The 21,419-nt window shown below is 45.6% G+C and overlaps 1 protein-coding gene across 1 annotated transcript in view; it reads left to right on the top strand.

Annotated features, from left to right (window-relative positions):
* Positions 1-21,195, top strand: part of adamts18 (ADAM metallopeptidase with thrombospondin type 1 motif, 18) — a gene marked incomplete at both ends in the record, with an annotated part of 54,603 nt that extends 33,408 nt beyond the window's left edge. The window contains 11 exons of the mRNA XM_084159567.1: positions 4,514-4,686; positions 6,563-6,693; positions 6,823-6,946; positions 7,700-7,944; positions 11,631-11,751; positions 12,256-12,382; positions 18,591-18,795; positions 19,567-19,761; positions 20,164-20,397; positions 20,775-20,973; positions 21,077-21,195. Of these exons, the coding sequence (XP_084015693.1) occupies positions 4,514-4,686; positions 6,563-6,693; positions 6,823-6,946; positions 7,700-7,944; positions 11,631-11,751; positions 12,256-12,382; positions 18,591-18,795; positions 19,567-19,761; positions 20,164-20,397; positions 20,775-20,973; positions 21,077-21,195 (1,873 nt within the window). The remainder of the gene's footprint in view (positions 1-4,513; positions 4,687-6,562; positions 6,694-6,822; positions 6,947-7,699; positions 7,945-11,630; positions 11,752-12,255; positions 12,383-18,590; positions 18,796-19,566; positions 19,762-20,163; positions 20,398-20,774; positions 20,974-21,076) is intronic.
* Positions 21,196-21,419: the final 224 nt, after the last annotated feature.

Raw genomic sequence — 21,419 nt, 5'->3', positions numbered from 1 at the left:
CCATTTGCGCTCTGGAGCAGGTTTTCATCAAGGATCTCCCTGTACTTTGCTTCGTTCATCTTTCCCTCGATCCTGACTAGTCTCCCAGTCCCTGCCACTGAAAAACATCCCCACAGCAGGATGCTGCCACCACCATGCTTCACCGTAGGTATGGTGCCAGGTTTCCTCCAGACGTGATGCTTGGCTTCCAGGCCAAAGAGTTCAATCTTGGTTTCATCAGACCAGACAATCTTGTTTCTCATGGTCTGAGAGTCTTTAGGTGCCTTTTGGCAAACTCCAAGCGGGCTGTCATGTGCCTTTTACTGAGGAGTGGCTTCCGTCTGGCCACTATACTATAAAGGCCTTATTGGTGGAGTGCTGCAGAGATGGTTGTCCTTCTGGAAGGTTCTCCCATCTCCACAGAGGATCTCTGGAGCTCTGTCAGAGTGACCATTGGGTTCTTGAACATCTCCCTGACCAAGGCCCTTCTCCCCCGATTGCTCAGTTTTGCCGGACGGACAGCTCTAGGAAGAGTCTTGGTGGTTCCAAACTTCTTCCATTTAAGAATGATGGAGAACACAGTGTTTTTGGGGACCTTCAATGCTGCAGACATGTTTTGGTACCCTTCCCCAGATCTGTGCCTCGACACAATCCTGTCTTGGAGCTCTACGGACAATTCCTTTGACCTCATGGCTTGGTTTTTACTCTGACATGCACTGTCAACTGTGGGACCTTATATAGACAGGTGTGTGCCTTTCCAAATCATGTCCAATCAATTGCATTTACTACAGGTGGACTCCAATCAAGTTGTAGAAACATCTCAAGGATGGTCAATGGGAACAGGATGCACTTGAGCTCAATTTCGAGTCTCATAGCAAAGGGTCTGAATACTTATGTAAATAAGGTATTTCTGTGTTAAAAAAAAATACATTTGCAAACAGTTCTAAAAACCTGTTTTTTCTTTGTCATAATGGGGTATTGTGTGTAGATTGATGAGGATTTTTATTTATTTAATCAATTTTAGAATAAGGTTGTAATGTAACAACATGTGGAAAAAGTCAAGAGGTCTGAATACTTTCCGAATGCACTGTATATTTTAAAAATTGCAATTGTTGGACTTAAAAGAATATAAAAACACCATCAAATCAGCTCCAAGTGATTTCTATTTTGGAAATCTGTTCCAAAGTATTCCCACGCATAATAGAGAGATATATGTAGATATATGTGACCGTGTACTAATATAAACAAGGTTTGAAATTATTATGGGCTTCTTGAGGTCAATTTGCAGTCTACAAATTATTTGTAATTATGTTCCGGCCATCCCTGTCCATCCACTCAAGAAAAGATTGTCCCGCGGCTGAATGTAGTTAATGATCCTTTACTGCATCTCATCTTATTATTATTATATTATAAGTAAACAAGTAGCACCCGAACCCCTGTTAGAACCCGACAACGTGTTGTCTGCAGCCCTCATAAGCAGTGTAACATATGTGCCTATATGTCTCCTTGCCTAAGCCCTAATAGGATCAGACTGGGAGCTCAGGCCCAGATCTCTGCACACAAAATGAGCGGTGCTCTGCAAACAGGAGGTTTACACAGACACCTTTAATAGAGCCTGTTACTCTGGGCCTTTCTGGCAGCTCTGGGACACACCAGATAGAGGTTTGCCATCAAGGTTTTATATGTTACAATCCACTGTTATCAGCACGTGCATTTCTCTGTGTAAGCTCTGCTCAGATGAGTGTTGAGAGTAAAATACATTATGGAATGTGTGCCGCTTTGATGCTGAACATAATACACATATCAAGTTTTTGCTGTGTGTGGTTTGATAGGAATTAGTGGTATGAGGTGTTAGGCTTTACCACAAATAGTGTTTTTATAAGTTGTGTTTTGCTTTGCTGTTTAGTGTATGGGCTGATGTTGTTGTGTTAGCTTACATATTTGATCTTGGCAATGAAATCCAAGAATATTTCCAAGCGCTTGTCTGGGTGACTATGACAAGTGTTGTGTCTATTTGTATCTATTTGGTTGGCATTTTAAACCCAGACTGTCTACTAATGCACATACATCTACCCAGGGCTTTTGATATGAAGACGTATTACTCAGTTACGTGAATGAATCATGGAATACTTTCCTTCTCATTTAACAACACGCTGTTCCCCATGTGTGAACACACAAGCACCCACACAAACACCAACACAAACACAAGCGAATGCTGGCTCTGCCCCAGCAGGAAGAGCCTAACGGAGATTCATTTGCTTTGAGGTTAGGCAGTGGAAGCCTTCCCAAGAAGTGCACTGCTCCACTTTAAAACAGCCTATCAGGCTCACAACAGGGAAATGGTGTGAGTAGGTTCCACAGGAGGTTGGTGGCATCTTAATTAGGGAGGACGGGCTCGTAGTAATGGCTAAAGCGGAATGGTATCAAGGTCATCAAACACATGGTTTCCATGTGTTTGATGCCATTCAATTCACTCCGTTCCAGCCATTATTTTGAGCCGTCCTCCTCTCAGCAGCCTCCACTGGTAGGTTGAACAGAGGCCTTTTCTATTCATGTGGCTGAGTGGAGATACTTGTGGCTGCTGTCTTCACAGGAGTGGTTGGGAACTTGGTTGAAAACCCATTAACCTGACTAGTAGTGTTGTTTTGAGGCTGTCATTGTATATGTGGTCTTGCTGAGTCTTAAATGTGATTGATTTCATTCTGCTTTGAAACTGTCAAAACAGGGCCCTAGAAATGTTGGCTTGAATCCCTTCTCCCCATGTGTTGAACATGAAAAGAAGAGAATGCCTGCCCTAACCTACAGTGAGGGAAAAAAGAATTTGATCCCCTGCTGATTTTGTACGTTTGCCCACTGACAAAGACATGATCAGTCTATAATTTTGATGGTAGGTTTATTTGAACAGTGAGAGACAGAATAACAACAACAAAAATCCAGAAAAACGCATGTCAAAAATGTTATAAATTGATTTGCATTTTAATGAGGGAAATAAGTATTTGACCCCTCTGCAAAACATGTACTTGGTGGCAAAACCCTTGTTGGCAATCACAGAGGTCAGATGTTTCTTGTAGTTGGCCACCAGGTTTGCACACATCTCAGGAACGATTTTGTTCCACTCCTCTTTGTAGATCTTCTCCAAGTCATTAAGGTTTCGAGGCTGACGTTTGGCAACTCGAACCTTCAGCTCCCTCCACAGATTTTCTATAGGATTAAGGTCTGGAGACTGGCTAGGCCACTCCAGGACCTTAATGTGCTTCTTCTTGAGCCACTCTTTTGTTGCCTTGGCCGTGTGTTTTGGGTCATTGTCATGCTGGAATACCCATCCACGACCCATTTTCAATGCCCTGGCTGAGGGAAGGAGGTTCTCACCCAAGATGTGATGGTACATGGCCCCGTCCATCGTCCCTTTGATGCGGTGAAGTTGTCCTGTCCCCTTAGCAGAAAAACACCCCCAAAGCATAATGTTTCCACCTCCATGTTTGAAGGTGGGGATGGTGTTCTTGGGGTCATAGGCAGCATTCCTCCTCCTCCAAACACGGCGAGTTGAGTTGATGCCAAAGAGCTCGATTTTGGTCTCATCTGACTACAACACTTTCACCCAGTTCTCCTCTGAATCATTCAGATATTAATTGGCAAACTTCAGACGGCCCTGTATATGTGCTTTCTTGATCAGGGGGACTTTGCGGGCGCTGCAGGATTTCAGTCCTTCACGGCGTAGTGTGTTACCAATTGTTTTCTTGGTGACTATGGTCCCAGCTGCCTTGAGATCATTGACAAGATCATCCCGTGTAGTTCTGGGCTGATTCCTCACCATTCTCATGATCATTGCAACTCCACAAGGTGAGATCTTGCATGGAGCTCCCAGGCCGAGGGAGATTGACAGTTATTTTGTATTTCTTCCATTTGCGAATAATCGCACCAACTGTTGTCACCTTCTCACCAAGCTGCTTGGCGATGGTCTTGTAGCCCATTCCAGCCTTGTGTAGGTCTACAATCTTGTCCCTGACATCCTTGGAGAGCTCTTTGGTCTTGGCCATGGTGGAGAGTTTGGAATCTGATTGATTGATTGCTTCTGTGGACAGGTGTCTTTTATACAGGTAACAAGCTGAGATTAGGAGCACTCCCTTTAAGAGTGTGCTCCTAATCAACAGCTCGTTACCTGTATAAAAGACACCTGGGAGCCAGAAATCTTTCTGATTGAGAGGGGGTCAAATACTTATTTCCCTCATTAAAATGCAAATAAATTTATAAAATTTTTGACATGCGTTTTTCTGAATTTTGTTGTTGTTATTCTCTCTCTCACTGTTCAAATAAACCTACCATTAAAATTATAGACTGATAATTTCTTTGTCAGTGGGCAAACGTACAAAATCAGCAGGGGATCAAATACTTTTTTCCCTCACTGTATGTCACATCTGTGTTGGGTCTACAACAATTGTATGAAAAATGTATGCACTCTCTAACTGTAAGTCGCTCTGGATAAGAGCGTCTGCTAAATGACGTAAATATATTTAATAATTGTCTATTGTTTTAGGCCACAACACAACGGGAAGTTTTGCCAGGGCTCCAGTCGTCTCAACCAGCTGTGTAACACGAAGCCGTGCCAGCCCAGCGGAGTTGACTTCCGTGCCCAGCAGTGTGCCGAGTACAACAGCAAACCCTTCAGGGGCTGGTACTACAAATGGAAGCCCTACACCAAGGTGGAAGGTATGGAAACTATTTGCTCTATTCCCCCTGTAATTAGGAACAGGGTAAATGTTCAATGAATGCACCTCATTCAGCCAGCTGTTCTACACTCAACGTAACCCAAATAGGGACATTTATAGGACATTCCAAACTATTAGAGCGAATTTATAAATCAAGAGACACTCTTAGACAAAGGGGTTCCAAAAGGGTTCTTCGGCTGTCCCCATAGGATAACCCTTTTTGGTTCCCTGTAGAACCCTCTGTGGAAAGGGTTGTACATGGAACCCAAAAGGGTTCTACCTGGAACCAAAAGGAGTTTTTCAAAGGGTTCTCCTATGGGGACAGCCAAATAACCCTTTTAGGTTCTAGATAGCACTTTTCTTTCTAAGAGTGTACAGTGCAAGCTTGTTAAAAGTGCATTGAATTAACATTGCAGATTGATCAGAACTTTATGTCCTGTTTATACTCGTAAAGCTCTCAAATTAGGCTATATGTTGGATCACTTGGGAAAAACAAGTTTGTTTTGAAAATACAAATATTTTTTCTTTTGTGACAAACCTTGTTTACTCATTTGAATGCTGAAGCCCAAAATGTGCCTCGTGTGCACCATATCAATGTATCAGTCTACTCATGCCTGGGAGTGCTGTGGATAACCTGTCAGTTTAATCTACATGGGAAACATGTAGCCACCTGCTCTCTCCCAGGGAGAAGGAATAGATTATAAAGGAAGCCCTTAAGGCAGGTTTGACCTGTGTCTACAACATACATACTGTATGAGTGAGAGAGAAGGGATGGAGAGAGAGAGGGAGAGATAGAGAGAGAAGGAGAGAGAGAGTTTGGCTGACACCCCATTACCTTTGTGAGGTGCTGATTCATGAAGATGCAAGCAGCAGATCCTGAAAAACCTCCTGGGGCCTGAGGTGAACGGCCGCCTCCGTTTATTAAAGGCTGATTGTAGAGTGGTTCCACACCGCTCTCCCTCCTCTCTCTCTCTCCCTGTGGAGGGACACTCCCTAAGGCCCAGCCCCCAGGGCAGCCTGTGGTGTCTGAACTTGGCATCATTTCAGAGGACAAGCTGAGTTACCAGGAGGTAAAGGCAGTCTTACCCTGGTCTAACTGGGCTCTAAGCAACTTTTCCAATAGACTTTATGAAATCAAGTGTCTTGGCCTACGGATGTGAATTACTAACATGGAATGTCAACTAGAAATTCATAAGATGCTTCTGTAAGGCATTCAGTGGTTCACATCATCAGTAATGTACGAGATTGATTTTAAGACAAGATGGAAGGAATCTGAATAGGTGGAAGGAATCTGAATAGGTCAGATAATGATGCCTTTTGCCTCCAGGCTGTTGCCATGCTGCTGGTAACACCCCTGTCATTAGTCAGTGACTGTGTCTGTGTGTTGTACAGTAGATCCCGGTACTTGGCCCATGTCTGAAACTCTGTGTGAGACCTGTGGAGAAGCTGCCCTCTCTGCATTCCCTGTTTTATGGGCCCACTTGTAACATCCTTTCAGGTCTGAAGTATGTGAAATGTGGCAGAGGTATGCTACTTCTTCAGTCCCCAGAGGGACCACACATTGCACTGCAGTGGACATGCATCGTTAACACAATAGAACCCTGAATACAGTCTTCACCAGTACCCCATCGATTGGCTCTTATCTTGCCTCATCAATTGACGAGTACGGTTCCTTCATTACCATGTGCCTGTCCTTTGCCCCACATTGTAATATGGAGTGTACCAGTGACATAGAGAGAGGCCATAAGGTGGTTTGTGCTCTATATAGACCTGGAGACTCACACCTGGGAAGGAGGAATTGGTTAATGCACAGGTGCAGAATTACCTCCATGATCTTGTTTATGACATATGTTAAATCTTCTCTATGTCCTCTGTAGCTGAGGATATCTGCAAGCTGTACTGCATCGCTGAGGACTTTGACTTCTTCTTTGCCATGGCCAGCAAAGTCAAGGATGGGACATCCTGCTCAGACCACAAAGGGGATGTGTGCATCGAAGGAGTCTGTGAGGTAAAGTGCAGATTTGAGGAACATGATGTACAGCAACATATGAACTACATCTAAGTCTACTGAATGTGATATAGAACACAGGATGCTGTCTGTGTCATCTAAGTTCCTTCTGTTTCTTCCATCCTGCAGCCGGTGGGTTGTGACCAGGTCCTGGGCTCAAAGGCAACTTTGGATGCCTGTGGAGTTTGTAGAGGGGACAACTCCACCTGCAAGTTCTTCAAAGGCCAGTACGTCCTCCAGCACCGAGCTAACGGTACGTCAAACAAGAAGACTGACATGTCAATTTGATTCAGTGGGAGAGAGGAGAAGCTCTGTTGTAGGACAGTTCTGGCAAAGTGTTATTGGGGCAGAGTTATCTGAACATGACAGGGTGAATTCTCTAGCAGATGCCACTGTGGGGGAGACAGTACCTTCCTCCAGACCTCATACTATACTCTCACAACTGGCTAAGAGCAACCTTTCCAGATCACTGTGTGTGTGTGGCCCTTTAAGGGTCCAATAGACAAAGCTCTCTGACTGAACCGAAAAGTGACCGCTTGGCAGACCTAGATGTTGGGTCATGGAGCACAGGCTGGGGTTGCTTCTAATAGAGTGGAAAGATATGTATGTGGCAGCTTGCATGCGTTGTTACACCAGGGAAGCTGTATACTACAGAGAGTTATAATGGTTTATGCTGTCTCAGTGAATTAAGCTTACTGTCTCACCTCTTTACTGAAAACACGGCACCATATGATCAGGTTATATAAAACACTTTGTAATTCAATGTACGAAGGTAAGATTAAAACCAGGGAAGTTTTTAGTTGGAAGGTGTTTTTTGCGTTTGGTCTTGATGAGAATCCATCCCAATAAAATACTTGAATATACCCAGGACAGTCTGTTGCTTGCATGGAATTGTTATACAAATTGTGTACTGTACCCACTGTAATGAGTGTTATCTTGTAAAAATAAAAATAAATAAAAAATATATTAATCTCTAATTAAACAAGCTCTTTCTCTTCCTGTTCAGAATATTACGCCATGGTGACCATCCCACCTGGAGCACGGAGCATCCGTGTTCAGGAGATGGAGATCTCCACCAGCTACCTGGCTGTGCGCACCCTGAAGAGGAAGTACTATCTGACAGGGGACTGGACCGTGGACTGGCCTGGAAAGTTCCAGTTCGGTGGGACGGTGTTTGACTATCAGCGCTCTTTCAACCGCCCAGAGAGCCTGTACACGGCTGGACCCACTAATGAGACCCTGGTCTTTGAAGTAAGTTGCCCCTCCGTCCCCGTCTGCCCTGACGTCCGTTAGCGAATTAGCGGTGACAGGGCCTTGGCACAGCGCTCGGACTCTCACTCAGATGAAAACAAGGCCAGGCTGAAGTGCAGGGTGGGCGGGAAAAAGTAGAAAACTCCCAACAACAACGAGTGGTACAGGGGAGTAACGCTACTGTTCAGGATTAATTGTGTCCTGATTCTGATGTCGTCGGGGCTTTCATCTCTGTAATCAAGAGGTCTGGGGTTCAAACAGCTCGCCATGCGCTTTGAACTTCCAGATTCATGCAAAAGAATATTACAATTCTGCACATTCCGCAAGATTTATCTGAAACCAGGCCAGCGGCTTTAACTTCAATTGAGTGGCAGGGAGAGGTGTCAAGCATCTCAAAGCGGTGGCCAACAGAGAGAGAAGGGAGAAAAAGTGGTCAATTAGGATAAACGGGCCATCATGCCTCCATATTCACCATCCAGGTCAAAGTGGACACCTCACCTTATGTGTCACAGGCACTAGTATGTAGTGTTTTCCTTTTAAAACGTGCTGTTAATAAGGATGTAGTCATAGCAGCTGGTTGGACACAGACACTGCACAGTTTACACACCCTCTATTACCTTTGTCTGTCAGAGCAGAGGCCTAAGCTCTGAGGTAAAAGCAAGCCATTACTTGTCGTCACACATTGCTGCAACTGATGGTCGACAAGAATAGAAATTAAGCTCCTGACAGTCGAATGGAAATAAGTGTTATTGATTGTCCTTGGAGAATAAGTGACTCTCAAGGTTGCTCATGCTGTAGTCTGTATATTTAAGAGTTAGGGTGTTGAGAGGTAGAGGATATATTCCACAGATAGCTATGTAAACAGTGGCATGCTTTTTTTCACATGCCCTTTGAACTCTTCTTAGAAACAGAGGGGGAAAACCAGGTGAGTTTGGAAAGTTTGGTTTGTTATCCATCCACCAAAGGCAAGGTGAAAGTCATGTAAAAGCTAGTTTGGACAGAGCCCTCGGCCTCAGGCTACCTGTGAACTGAGAGCTCAAGTTTAAACGGCGTCTTTAAATATATGAGAAATGCAATAGTGAAATCCCTGGAATGCCTTTTAGTAATTTTTATCATTTTGCAGAAAGGGGGGATTTGACCATGTAGTTACAATGTAGACATGTTTTTGTTAGCTTTACATCACCACACACAGTTGAACTGACCTGATTTGATCGACTTTAAAGTGCTTAGTCCTGCACTGACATGGTTTCTCCCATGTAGCCTGAGAGTCATGTGTCCACTAGCAGGGTTAGCAGTAGCAGGTCGCTGATCTGCAGATGAGAGGACATTAATCTCTCTAAGTATGTTCCGTAATTACAAAAACAAGAAAGAGGGACCCAGATTAAAATATTAAATTAATTCTGCAATTGAACTGTGTAGATCTGAAGAGCTTGGGTCAAGGCACAGAGAGAGACTTAAATACGTTCCAATTTAAAAGGCAACAGAAGGGGAAGGAAACTCGGTATCCACTGAGCCTGGCAGATCCTTTATGCTGTCGTGGAAAACTAGACTGTTATTGATGGCTCTGAGACCCTGACTCGGCTAGAAACAATATATGAAAACAAATGTTGAAGAGTGGTGAGGGTAAACTGACACAGTGTTCATGTATATAGCCTAATCAGACAGGAGATTGGAAGGAGAAAGGCAGGGTTAAACGAGACATAACATATGGTGAGCTCTAGGGATCTTATTTGAAACAGAATAGGGATTATTCTCTGTATTGACATTCTTGTGGCAAGGTGTTCAGTGGGGTCACGCCAGTCCAGAGCAAAGGATTGTGGACCTGGGCAGCAGGCAGGCAGCAGGTGATGCTGGGGAGTTGTAGCAATGTCTGCCACACTGTAATTCATCATAATTTCCCCCTTAGCCTAATGAGAGCTACAGTGAAATTAATACTCAAAGTATGTGAGAATGGCAAGTTGAGATGTTGTTAAATTGTTATTTTTTGTCTGTTTGAAACCACTGTGGCATATCAGAGAGCAGTCATGCACAGTGAATTAGCTTGGATGGAGGTGGAGGTGGGGAGAGGGCAGTTAGGGCTGTGGACTATCCCAGGGGAGAGCTGTCTCGTGTTGTGTCTGATGTCAGGTGGCTTTCTGGGCTCCAGATAGACAGGGGAGCCCCTGGTGCCGCGTTCTGGAACTTGTGTTTGCTGTGCAGTGCCAGCTGTAAATTTGGACCGGTCCTGGACAGGCTAGCGTGAAGTGTCCAATGGCACAGCTCCAGGACAATATATTTAGACTCACTTTCTCTTTCCCCCAAACGCTCTCTGCAACGACTCCTCTGATAACGCTTTAAATCCAATTTGGTTCTCACCATGCCTACTGCTGAGGTTCTTGGTTTCTGTTACCTGTTGTGGACTCACTGGAGAGTGCCTTTGGAGCCCGTACAACTCAGTACAGAGCAGTCTCACGTTCTCATGTCCTGCTTCACTGCGCTTTGGAGAGCGCGTTTCAACATCTATCTGGATGCACATAAAGTTCATATCGCTGACCGTGCCGACGGGACAGATGTACAGTCATTTTATCTGATCCCAGTACATTGAACAGGAGGACCTTACCTTCAGACTATAACCTTGTTAATCTGACACCGCAGATGTCTTCTCCATGTGTAAACCCCCTGTCTGTACTCTAGTTAGACTACAATAAGGATAATCTACAGTGAGGGCTGAGGCTGTTGGCACATTTAACTGGTAAAACTCCGAACCCTCTGTAGTAATTAAATTATGTGTGTGTATCTCTTACTGGTTTACATACACAACAACATTTGAGTCAAATGTTAGAGTTTGATATTAGAGACAATGACTTGTCATAGGTAAATTATTTGCTATTTGCTTGCATGCCTAAATCTATTAATTCAGTGTCAATGCTGCTGGGCATTGTCAACAAATCCCTCAGTTTGGTGGTTTGAATATTGACCCCAAAAAGTTTTGGCCAAGTCTATGCGGAACAAAGCAGCCCTTCATTTTGAGAGAGAGCTTTGCACTCCATTAGAAGCAACCCCAGTCTGTGCTCCATGACCCAACATCTAGGTCTGCCAAGTGGTCACTTTTCAGTTCAGTCACAGAGCTTTGTCTATTGGACCCTTACAAGGGCCACACACAAACACACACACACATTTACATTTTAGTCATTTAGCAGACGCTCTTATCCAGAGCGACTTACAGTTAGTGAGCGCATACATTTTTATTTATTTTTCATACTGGAATCGAACCCACAACCCTGGCGTTGCAAATGCCATGCTCTACCAACTGAGCTACATCCCTGCCGGCCATTCCCTCCCCTACCCTGGACCAATTGTGCGCCGCCCCATGGGTCTCCCGGTCGCAGCCGGCTACGACAGAGCCTGGATTCGAACCAGGATCACTAGTGGCACAGCTAGCACTGCGATGCAGTGCCTTAGACCACTGCGCCACTCGGGAGGACGCATAGTTCCACACCGCCATTGTCACCAAGTCACCAGTTTCCTGCCACTTCACAAGTTTTTCATTTTAATTCTCTATGGTCCATTGCTTAGAACCACTTCAGGGTATCCTTAGACTTGTCTATTTTGGCAGGGAGGGGAATGACTGCTAACCACACTTGTGGAGGTGCTAAGACAGATCCAATACCTCACTGTCATATTCTCCCTCTTTCCCTCTCCCTCAGATCTTGCTGCAGGGTAAGAACCCGGGTGTGGTGTGGGAGTACACCTTGCCCCGCAGTGAGAGGAAACCCAACTACACATGGGGAGTGGTTCGCTCCGACTGTTCTGCCCTGTGTGCTGGAGGTGAGCCCAGGATGAGAGAAGTCCGTGTGTGTGTGTGTGTGTGTGGCGCATTGGGGTAGCAGGAAGTGCGTTCTGGCTTATCAAAAGCATCTTTGTAAGCGACAGTGAAAAGGTTGCACAGTCTCCCTTGGTCCTTTACAGACCTCCCAGAGTACTCTATCCTATTCACTAATCAATGTATGTCAGCGAATGTGTGTATTTGTGTGTGTTTTATATGTGAGCCTGGATCAGTGGCCCCCTTACTCTATTCACTCTATCCCAGTAGGGAGGGTGACAGCAGACAGAGCAGACAGAAAGACAAGCTTAGAGCAGAGATCGCTATCTGCACCCTGTCACTATTTCGTTCATACTTTACTTTAGTTGTCAAGCCCTCCCGTGTTGCTCAGACAAGAGAAGAGTGTGGGCTTTGTGTGACCTTTTCAGTGGTTGTAAAAGACAAGGAAAACTGATAAGAATTATGTCTGTCTGCCTCTCTCTCTTTCTCTCTCTTTTTCTCTCTTTCAGGTCGGATCTCGACAAAAGCCATCTGTTTGCAAGATCAGTGGACCCAAGTCAACTCGACACAGTGCAACCCTCAGACCAGACCAGTGCTCGGCTCTCACCTGTGCAACACGCAGCCCTGCCCAGCCTAGTAAGTAACTCTGTCTGTCTGTCTGTCTGTCTGTCTGTCTGTCTGTCTGTCTGTCTGTCTGTCTGTCTGTCTGTCTGTCTGTCTGTCTGTCTGTCTGTCTGTCTGTCTGTCTGTCTGTCTGTCTGTCTGTCTGTCTGTCTGTCTGTCTGTCTGTCTGTCTCTCTTTCTGACACACACCACAACCTCAGACTACTTTCTGTGCTGTAGTTCCATTGGTTCCAAGCTGCTGTGGCTTGGTCTGGGATGCTGGTGTGGTCTCTTTGCTGTGGGCAGGGACCACTCAGCCTTCTCTCCCTGTCGCGTCCTGCTGGAGAGCCCCGTACGTTCCCTACCCAAGGCTCCGGCTCCCAAACCAAACAGGATTAACATACCCTCCAGACAGGGGCAGGCCGGCCTGGTATTCCCAGCGCTGGCCCCCGCTCAAAGCCACAGCTTCTGGGCCAGGCCACAGGAGAGAGCCGCCCAGCCCCTCTCATGCTCAATTTCACTCTGCCTGGCCGTCTGAGTACTGCTCGCACTGATAAGGTTCAGCACCGAGACAGCTCTGGAGAAGACCACCACAGGCTCTTGTTTCTCCTCAATGACTGGTCTTCACCACCGGAGAGAAAGAGTGAAGATGCTAAAAAAAGCCAGACAGAGATCACAGATTCAATTATTAGCCCATTATTTACAGCTGTCTGCTAAGTTGGGATAGTCAACAATTTTCTACAACCACGATAGACCAGTAAAAGTAATTTCCAGACACTTACTGGGCACCAGGAATCATTTCAGACATTTTGGTTGATCTCATCCTTTTCTTCAGACACTGGATGCTATTCTCAACTTTGCAAATAAAAGTTGGGATATTGAAGGGACTTCACTTTGAGCTCTGCTCCAGTGACAATCCATTCAGCTCCTATGGGACTGGCGCGATTTACGATGCTCCTGCTTCAAAGGAACAGCCATGAACCCGTCAGTAGAGAGACTCTTTGAGCCTGACACACTGACAAAGAGATGACAAACGTCTCTCTCTCGCCACCCGCCTGTCATCCTCTCCTTGTTGTTGTCTGCCTGTGTTGTCTGAAGTCCCACGCCTACACTAACGTTACAGTACAGCATATATGAGTGATGGTGGGTGAGGGGGAAATCAGGACCATATGACTGTTTCCTTAAAGAAACAATAATAACCAGTGCAGCTTTCTCTGTCCAAATCTTGACAAATCGTTCAATAACAGTGGGTAATTGAAACAACTCTAAGCCTGGTGGGAGTCAGTGAGTGCCTTTGGTGTCTGTGTTGTTGTGTCAGTACAGTACTGTAGCATCTTGTGGAGTGAGTTGGTACATCATTCTATTCTACATCATTATCTCTCAGACATGTTGTAGGCCTGGTGCTAGACCACTTAAAACACTCACTTTCTTCTGTGCTCAGGGGACTAATGTCGTAAAAATGTGACACAGAGATCACCTTCTCTTCTTCTGTGGTATGTGCTGCTGTCACATTTTTACGATGTCACATTTCCACAGGCGGCTCCATCACTGTATATAGGCTAAGACCCGAAACAGCCAGGGCGCTATCAGTTACAACTTAAACATGCTGCCACTGTTTTTTTGTGAGGTTCCCACCATTGAGGGGGTTTCTTTCCTATAATCTGGGTCAGACTATATCTGTTATCTAGGGGAAAGGTTTAAATGAACCAGTCCACTAATGACCTCCCCCCGTGTGAGCTGGAGAGGAAGTGTGCCGTCCAGGTGAATGATATCATCAACATAAATCCAAGAGCAGAGTCCTGTTCATCAGTACCAGACTCCTGAATCAGTGGACCCTGTTTCCCGCTGATTAAGTGTCAGGATTTATGGGATGCCTTTTACAAATACTTCCAAACTGTATGGGCATGCTATCAAAAACAGAAAAGGAGGAGCGTGAAAGAGGCCTCTTTCCAGCGAATATCTGCAGTGCTGACAGGTCTGTCCATGTTTTATTATAGAGAGAGAGTCTGGATCCCCACAGGGCCAGATCAGTCTAGCCAGCCAGGAATCCAGCACTCAGTCCCAGCCCTATTGCGCCAACTCTAGCCCCAGCACCGGTATTGGGCCCCAGCCTCAACCAGACGATGCAGGCTTGCCTGCAAGGTCCACTGGCTTCTGTGCGGTGTGGGGCATGGCAAGATCAAACACCACGAGGCCCGCTAGCAGCCAACTTTATATGCCAGTCCAGGATGTCACCGTAAAGAGAAATGTTAATGCCTTAAAGAGTTTTGCAGTTCCCCTGGTGCATCCGTTTCTACTCTCTCTCTCTCTCTCTCTCTCTCTCTCTCTCTCTCTCTGTCACTCTCTCTCTCTCCTTTCTTCTCTCTGTCTCTCTCAATGTTACTTTTTATTTATTTGACTTGATTATTTATTTAGTTTATAGTTTATTTAATGCTCTGAAGAAGATTCCTGGAGGCAGGCTGCAGCTGTAGAGTTACTTACCTGGCTCTTCCTGGGTAGTTGTGGCACGTGTACCAAACCATGGGAGAAACAGGGAGACATCAGCAGGCAGGCCCAGAGCAGGGAGGAGGAGGAGGAGGAGGAAGAGAAGGAGGAGAAGGTGCTCAGAGAGGCTGCTGTTTAGAGTGGTGCTTGAAGTTCTAACCTGAGGTGCTTTTGGTTGCTGTGCAAGATCTTTCACTGCTACATTACACGTGAATAGTTGGTTAGTATAGTAACTTATCTATCAGATTATGTATCAGATGGAAAGTCAATGTTTGACAGTGAAATGCAGCCCATACCATGACAGTAAAATGTAACCACTGCAAGAATGTAAAGCCATCCAGTATTTCTCAATATTCCCAAAATGTTTCAAGTTAAATTGTATGGCTGGAAATATGCGAGTTATTGAAAGAGTCCAGAAAAACAAATTACAGCTAAGCCAACTTTGGTTTGTAGTGAAGCACAGTAGTTCAACCTCATTCCAATGACATATTGTTATTTATATGGCAGTGAAAAAAAGAGAGAGGAGAAATCTGAACCGGTGCTTTGCTAGACGGGTCGTGTTTCTCCCCTCCAAATTGCAGTTTAGCCTTCTCCCTCATTTATCAGAGCTGGGTTTGAAGGGAAATGAAAGGTCTGACAGAAGGGCAGTAGGAGTGGCTGGTCGGCACCGGAGCCTCAGAACTCGACTGAGTCAGCTGTCCATCCTCCATGCCCCTGGTCATGTGGTTGTCAGAGCAGTCATTTGCGCTAATCTCCCTTCGCCCCAAATGCCAAGACACAGTCTATTTTAGAGGCAGGCTGCTTTCATCAGAGGCTGAGAATTATCCAGAGATACCAGAAGGCCACAACTAGTGGAGACGCTGAGTGTAGGATCCTGTCCCTCCCTACAGCCAGACCAGACCAGGCCAGGGGAGAGGAGAGTTGGGCTAAGGGGAGCTCTAAGGGGAGCTATGGGGTTAACTGAAGGTGAGAGTCAGGCATCTGGTAGCCCTGAGGGTGTTCATGTTGTACAAGGTTAGCCTTTTACTGTATGGTGGAAACCTTGCACTGTTTTAGTATGTTGTATACAAATCAAACCAAATTGTATTAATCACATACTTCGTAAACAACAGGTGTGGACTAACAGTGAAATGCTTACTTACGGGCCCTTCCCAACAATGCAGAGATAGAAAATAGAGAAATAATAGAAAAGTAAAACACGTAATAAAAAAAGTAATAATAGTTACACAATGAGTAACGATAACTTGGCTATATACAAGTGGTACCAGTACCGAGTCGACGTGCAGGGGTATGAGGTAATTCAGGTAGATATGTACATATAACTAGGAATAAAGTGACAGACAATAAACAATAGCAGCAGCATATGTGATGAGTAAAAAAAATAGTTCAGTAAAAAAGGGTCAATGCAGATAGTCCGGGTAGCTACAGTGGCTTGTGAAAGTATTCACCCCCCTTGGCATTTTTCCTATTTTGTTGCCTTACAACCTGGAATTAAAATGAATTTTTGGGGGGTTTGTATCATTTGATTTACACAACATGACTACCACTTTGAAGATGCAAAATATGTTTTATTGTGAAACAAACAAGAAATAAGACAACAAAACAGAAAACTTGAGCATGCATAACTATTCACCCCCCCAAAGTCAATACTTTGTAGAGCCACCTTTTGCAGCAATTACAGCTGCAAGTCTCTTGGGGTATGTCTCTATAAGCTTGGCACATCTAGCCACTGGGATTTTTGCCCATTCTTCAAGGCAAAACTGCTCCAGCTCCTTCAAGTTGGATGGGTTCCGCTTGTGTACAGCAATCTTTAAGTCATACCACAGATTATCAATTGGATTGAGGTCTGGGCTTTGAATAGGCCATTCCAAGACATTTGAATGTTTCCCCTTAAACCACTCAAGTGTTGCTTTAGCAGTATGCTTAGGGTCATTGTCCTGCTGGAAGGTGAACCTGCGTCCCAGTCTCAAATCTCTGGGTGACTGAAACAGATTTCCCTCAAGAATTTCCCTGTATTTAGCGCCATCCATCATTCCTTCAATTCAAACCAGTTTCCCAGTCCCTGCCGACGAAAAACATCCCCACAGCATGATGCTGCCACCACCATGCCTCATTGTGGGGATGGAGTTCTCGGGGTGATGAGAGGTGTTGGGTTTGCGCCAGACATAGCGTTTTCCTTGATGGCCAAAAAGCTCAATTTTAGTCTCATCTGACCAGAGTACCTTCTTCCATATGTTTGGGGAGTCTCCCACATGCCTTTTGGCCATCACCAAACGTGTTTACTAGTTTTTTTCTTGAAGCAATGGCTTTTTTCTGGCCACTCTTCCGTAAAGCCCAGCTCTGTGGAGTGTACGGCTTAAAGTGGTCCTATGGACAGATACTCCAATCTCTGCTGTGGAGCTTTGCAGCTCCTTCAGGGTTATCTTTGGTCTCTTTGTTGCCTCTCCGATTAATGCCCTCCTTGCCTGGTCTGTGTGTTTTGGTGGGCGGCCCTCTCTTGGCAGGTTTGTTGTGGTGCCATATTCTTTCCATTTTTTTATAATGGATTTAATGGTTCTCCGTGGGATGTTCAAAGTTTCTGATATTTTTTTATAACCCAACCCGGATCTGTACTTCTACACGACTTTGTCCCTGACCTGTTTGGAGAGCTCCTTGGTCTTCATGGTGCCGCTTGCTTGGTGGTGCCCCTTGCTTAGTGGTGTTGCGGACTCTGCGGCCTTTCAGAACAGGTGTATATATACTGAGATCATGTGACACTTAGATTGCACACAGGTGGACTTTATTTAACTAATTATGTGACTTCTGAAGGTAATTGGTTGCACAAGATCTTATTTAGGGGCTTCATAGCAAAGGGGGTGAATACATATGCGCGCACTACTTTTCCGTTATTTATTTTCTATAATATTTTGAAACAAGTTATTTTTTTCATTTCATTTCACCAATTTGGACTATTTTGTGTATGTCCATTACATTAAATGCAAATAAAAATCAATTTACATTACAGGTTGTAATGCAACAAAATAGGAAGAACGCCAAGGGGGATGAATACTTTTGCAAAACACTGCACTGTTCAAGGTCCTGTTGGTTCCAGACTTGTGCATCGGTATCGCTTGCTGTGCGGTAGCAGAGTCGATGACTTGGGTGGCTGGAGTCTTTTACCATTTTTAGGGCCTTCCTCTGACACCGCCTGGTATAGAGGTCCTGGATGGCTGTGAGGTCGCCCCCAGTGATGTACTGTTTATGTTTATGTTTAGATTCTCGTGTGTGCTGCGTGTAGAGGTGGGCACTGATGCTATTACAGCACACGTGCAGTATGTTTGTGTGAGTGTGGGTACATGTGTATATGCCTGTGTGTGTGTGTGCATGTGTCTCTGTCTCTCCTGTGGGCACAGGGGAGAGAGTGATGGGTGTGTTTAGACCCAAAATAAATTATACAGATTTAGGAAATCTGTGGTTTTACTTGCCGTGCTTAGGGATCTGTGTCATGTGGTTGACACGCTTATGACAGAAGTTAGGAGGGGAAAGTATACAGCCGAATCATCGGAATGGATAGGTTCCCTGCTGTCTGTGCTGAGTACAGCAGTTATTCTGCAGAGTGTGTGTTTGTGAGTGTGACTGTGAAATTATGTGCAGGTTTATGAGTCACTCTAAGAGGTATACCGCCATTCTGTTTCTCATAATTCAGTCACTCTTTTTCGAGGAGCGTTTGTTAGTTTGGTACTTGGGTTGACACATCTCTCTCCATTTCTCTCCTCAGCTGGAAGACAGGGGACTGGGGGCCCTGCAGTCGGTCCTGTGGTGGCGGGCAACAGACGCGTCACATCCAGTGCTTGCGTAAGGTGACGTACCAGCGGGAGGAGGTGGTGGCCCACTCCCTGTGCCCCGTCATCGCCCCAGCCCAGGTGCAGCCCTGCCACACACAGGCTTGCCCACCTGAGTGGAGCTCTGGGGCCTGGTCACAGGTAGGTCACACTGCATGACATGCCCATATACTGGCATTACAGTTTGAAAAAGGGCTTTTTGGAAATCTTTCTTAATTTGATTCTATAGGACTTTGGGACTTCTCTGCCCTCTGCTGGACACATGGTTAATTGTGTATTCACTTGCCTGAGAACAGTACACAGACTGCAGAGAACTATTGCAAATAATATTATCATCATTAATCACACACCGTTATTGTGAGTTCCTCAATTTAGGGTTGGCTAGGCAAAACTGACATGGCCAAATGTATAGAGGCTACAATACATAGTTATGATCAGTGACAGTGTTCTCCATCTTAGTCAGTAGTGACAGGGATCTCCACCTGCTGTTTCGGTAAAAGCCTGTCTGTCAGTGATACTACAGATAACTGGAGGGACGTTCCTCTTCACTGCATTATCTGATGTATATGCTTTTATTAAGCAGTGCACAGTATATGGTACAAATAAAATGACTTCAATTACAGGTCTTTTCACTTCTTATTCAATACTTCAAACATACCCAGTTACGTTATACTGTTTTTCAGAGTTTTCAGGCTATCTCAAGTTGAGCGTGTCTCTTTGCAGAGAGAGACCAGAGTGATTTAGACATAGGTCAGTCTGACTGTAGACAGAGTGCACTTTACAGTGCACTTACTGCATCCCTTATTGACTGCATCCTTCACAGGGTTCAGACGCAATTCATTCTGAGCGTGCCTCCCGGTATGAGTTCAGGCTGAGTTTACCAGACCCTCTGTTCCTCTGCTCTCCTCTCAGTGTTCCAAGTCGTGTGGGCGTGGGATGAGGAAGCGTGGCGTGTTCTGCAGAAGCACTGACCCCGGAGCAAAGGCTGTGGTGGTGCCGGACAGTATGTGTAAGCCACACCACAAACCCAAGGCCCAGGAGACCTGCGTTCTGCGCCGCTGCCCCAAGAATGACCGGCTACAGTGGTTCACAACACCCTGGGGCGAGGTAGGGACTCACGGAGACAGACAGACAGACGCACATGCTGTACAAACACACCCACACATACTTTGTATAACCTTCTACACACCGACGCACAAAGAAATCCACACATGCATTGAAGAGGTCTAGACAGAAATGCATTTGCGACAAACATACACATCCAGAGTGCTGACGCTGTGTCCCCTCGTCAGAACAAAGCAAATAGCCTGAATACCAAATGCAAACATTACGGACATTCAGACATTCACTTTATAAGTTGAGCACTGTTGCTATGGCGATGTGGGGTGACCTTGTCTTGTTCGCTCCACTGGGGGACCAGCTGTATTTCTCTCTGAGGGTTCTCACGTTGTCTTATTCTCTCTGTTCTCTGTTTGCTAATGGTGCCTTCTCTGGCCATTCTCTCCACAGTGCTCCACATCCTGCGGCCCAGGTGTCAGAAGGAGAGAGCTGCATTGTGGGGAGAGGGATTCACAGGGGGGCTACACAGAGTTCCCTATGAGGAGGTGCAGGAACCTTCCCAAACCCTCTGGGGAGCTCCAGCAGACCTGCAGCAGGGGGCCGTGCCCAGAGCCTCGACCTGTCGTCCCAGGAAGGACAGCCAGTGCAGTGGTCCTGGGCTGGTACTCTTCTCCTTGGCAGCAGGTATGTATATCCACTCTCCATCCACCCTGCCTGTTCTCCCAGACATGATGGGGATTGATGTTGAATGGATGTGGATTAAGTGAAACATTCTCTCTCTCTCTCTCTCTCTCTCTCTCTCTCTCTCTCTCTCTCTCTGTTGTCAGGCCCAAAGGGGGTGGTATTCATGTATATGAATGTAGTATCTACCAAGGCAACCTCTTACAGTCTGACATCTGACTTCCCCTTGATCAGGGGGCCTGTGATGTCTGTATGCACATAGGCTCTCTTTCCTCTCCCTAGACATAGCTTGGAGGTAAAGGACATGGTGTATGCATTCGTAATCTATTCTATGTACAATCTTCAACACCTCTCTTTCTCTCTCTCTCACTCTCTCTCAGTGTTCTGTATCCTGTGGGGGAGGGGTACAGTCCCGTTCTATCCAGTGTCTGAGACAGGGACGTCCTGCGGCTGGATGCCTGAACCACCAGAGACCCATAACCTCCCGGGCCTGCAACACACACTTCTGTCCTGCTCCTCCTCCTGCTCCTCCTGTTCACGTACCTGCCCACGTTCCTGCTCCTGCTCCAACACTCAAAGGTGAACTACTTCAACAACTCATAGAAACTGTTGTAGAGTTCTGTCTGACATTTTTGTTTGTGCGCGTTTATTAACACTATCCCCCTGATCTTCTCTCCATCAGACGAACAGTCTTGTGTTGACTTCTTCAGCTGGTGTCACCTGGTTCCTCAGCACAGTGTGTGCAATCACAAGTTCTACGGACAGCAGTGCTGCAAGTCCTGCAATGGCAAAAAGCTATAAGATTGGAGGATTCCTTTTCCTATGAGCCTCTAGCTGCAAATTGGAGGGAAATTGCATAATCTGCACTACAATTCTAAAGGACACTGTGGTTCAAAATACATTTTGCGCCATAATGCACAAGAGAACTGAGGCTCAGTCTTTGTTCCTGGAGTACTTGACTAATAGTGATTAGCAAAATAAAATAAAAGAATCTCCATGTTCCTGGATACGTTGTGCTAAGGAAG

This window comes from Coregonus lavaretus (genome assembly GCF_964263955.1).
Source record: "Coregonus lavaretus genome assembly, chromosome: 4".
Classification (NCBI taxonomy): Eukaryota; Metazoa; Chordata; class Actinopteri; order Salmoniformes; family Salmonidae; genus Coregonus; species Coregonus lavaretus.
The sequence above is the reverse complement of the archived record's forward strand: the minus strand, read 5'-3'. Positions and strand labels throughout refer to the sequence as shown.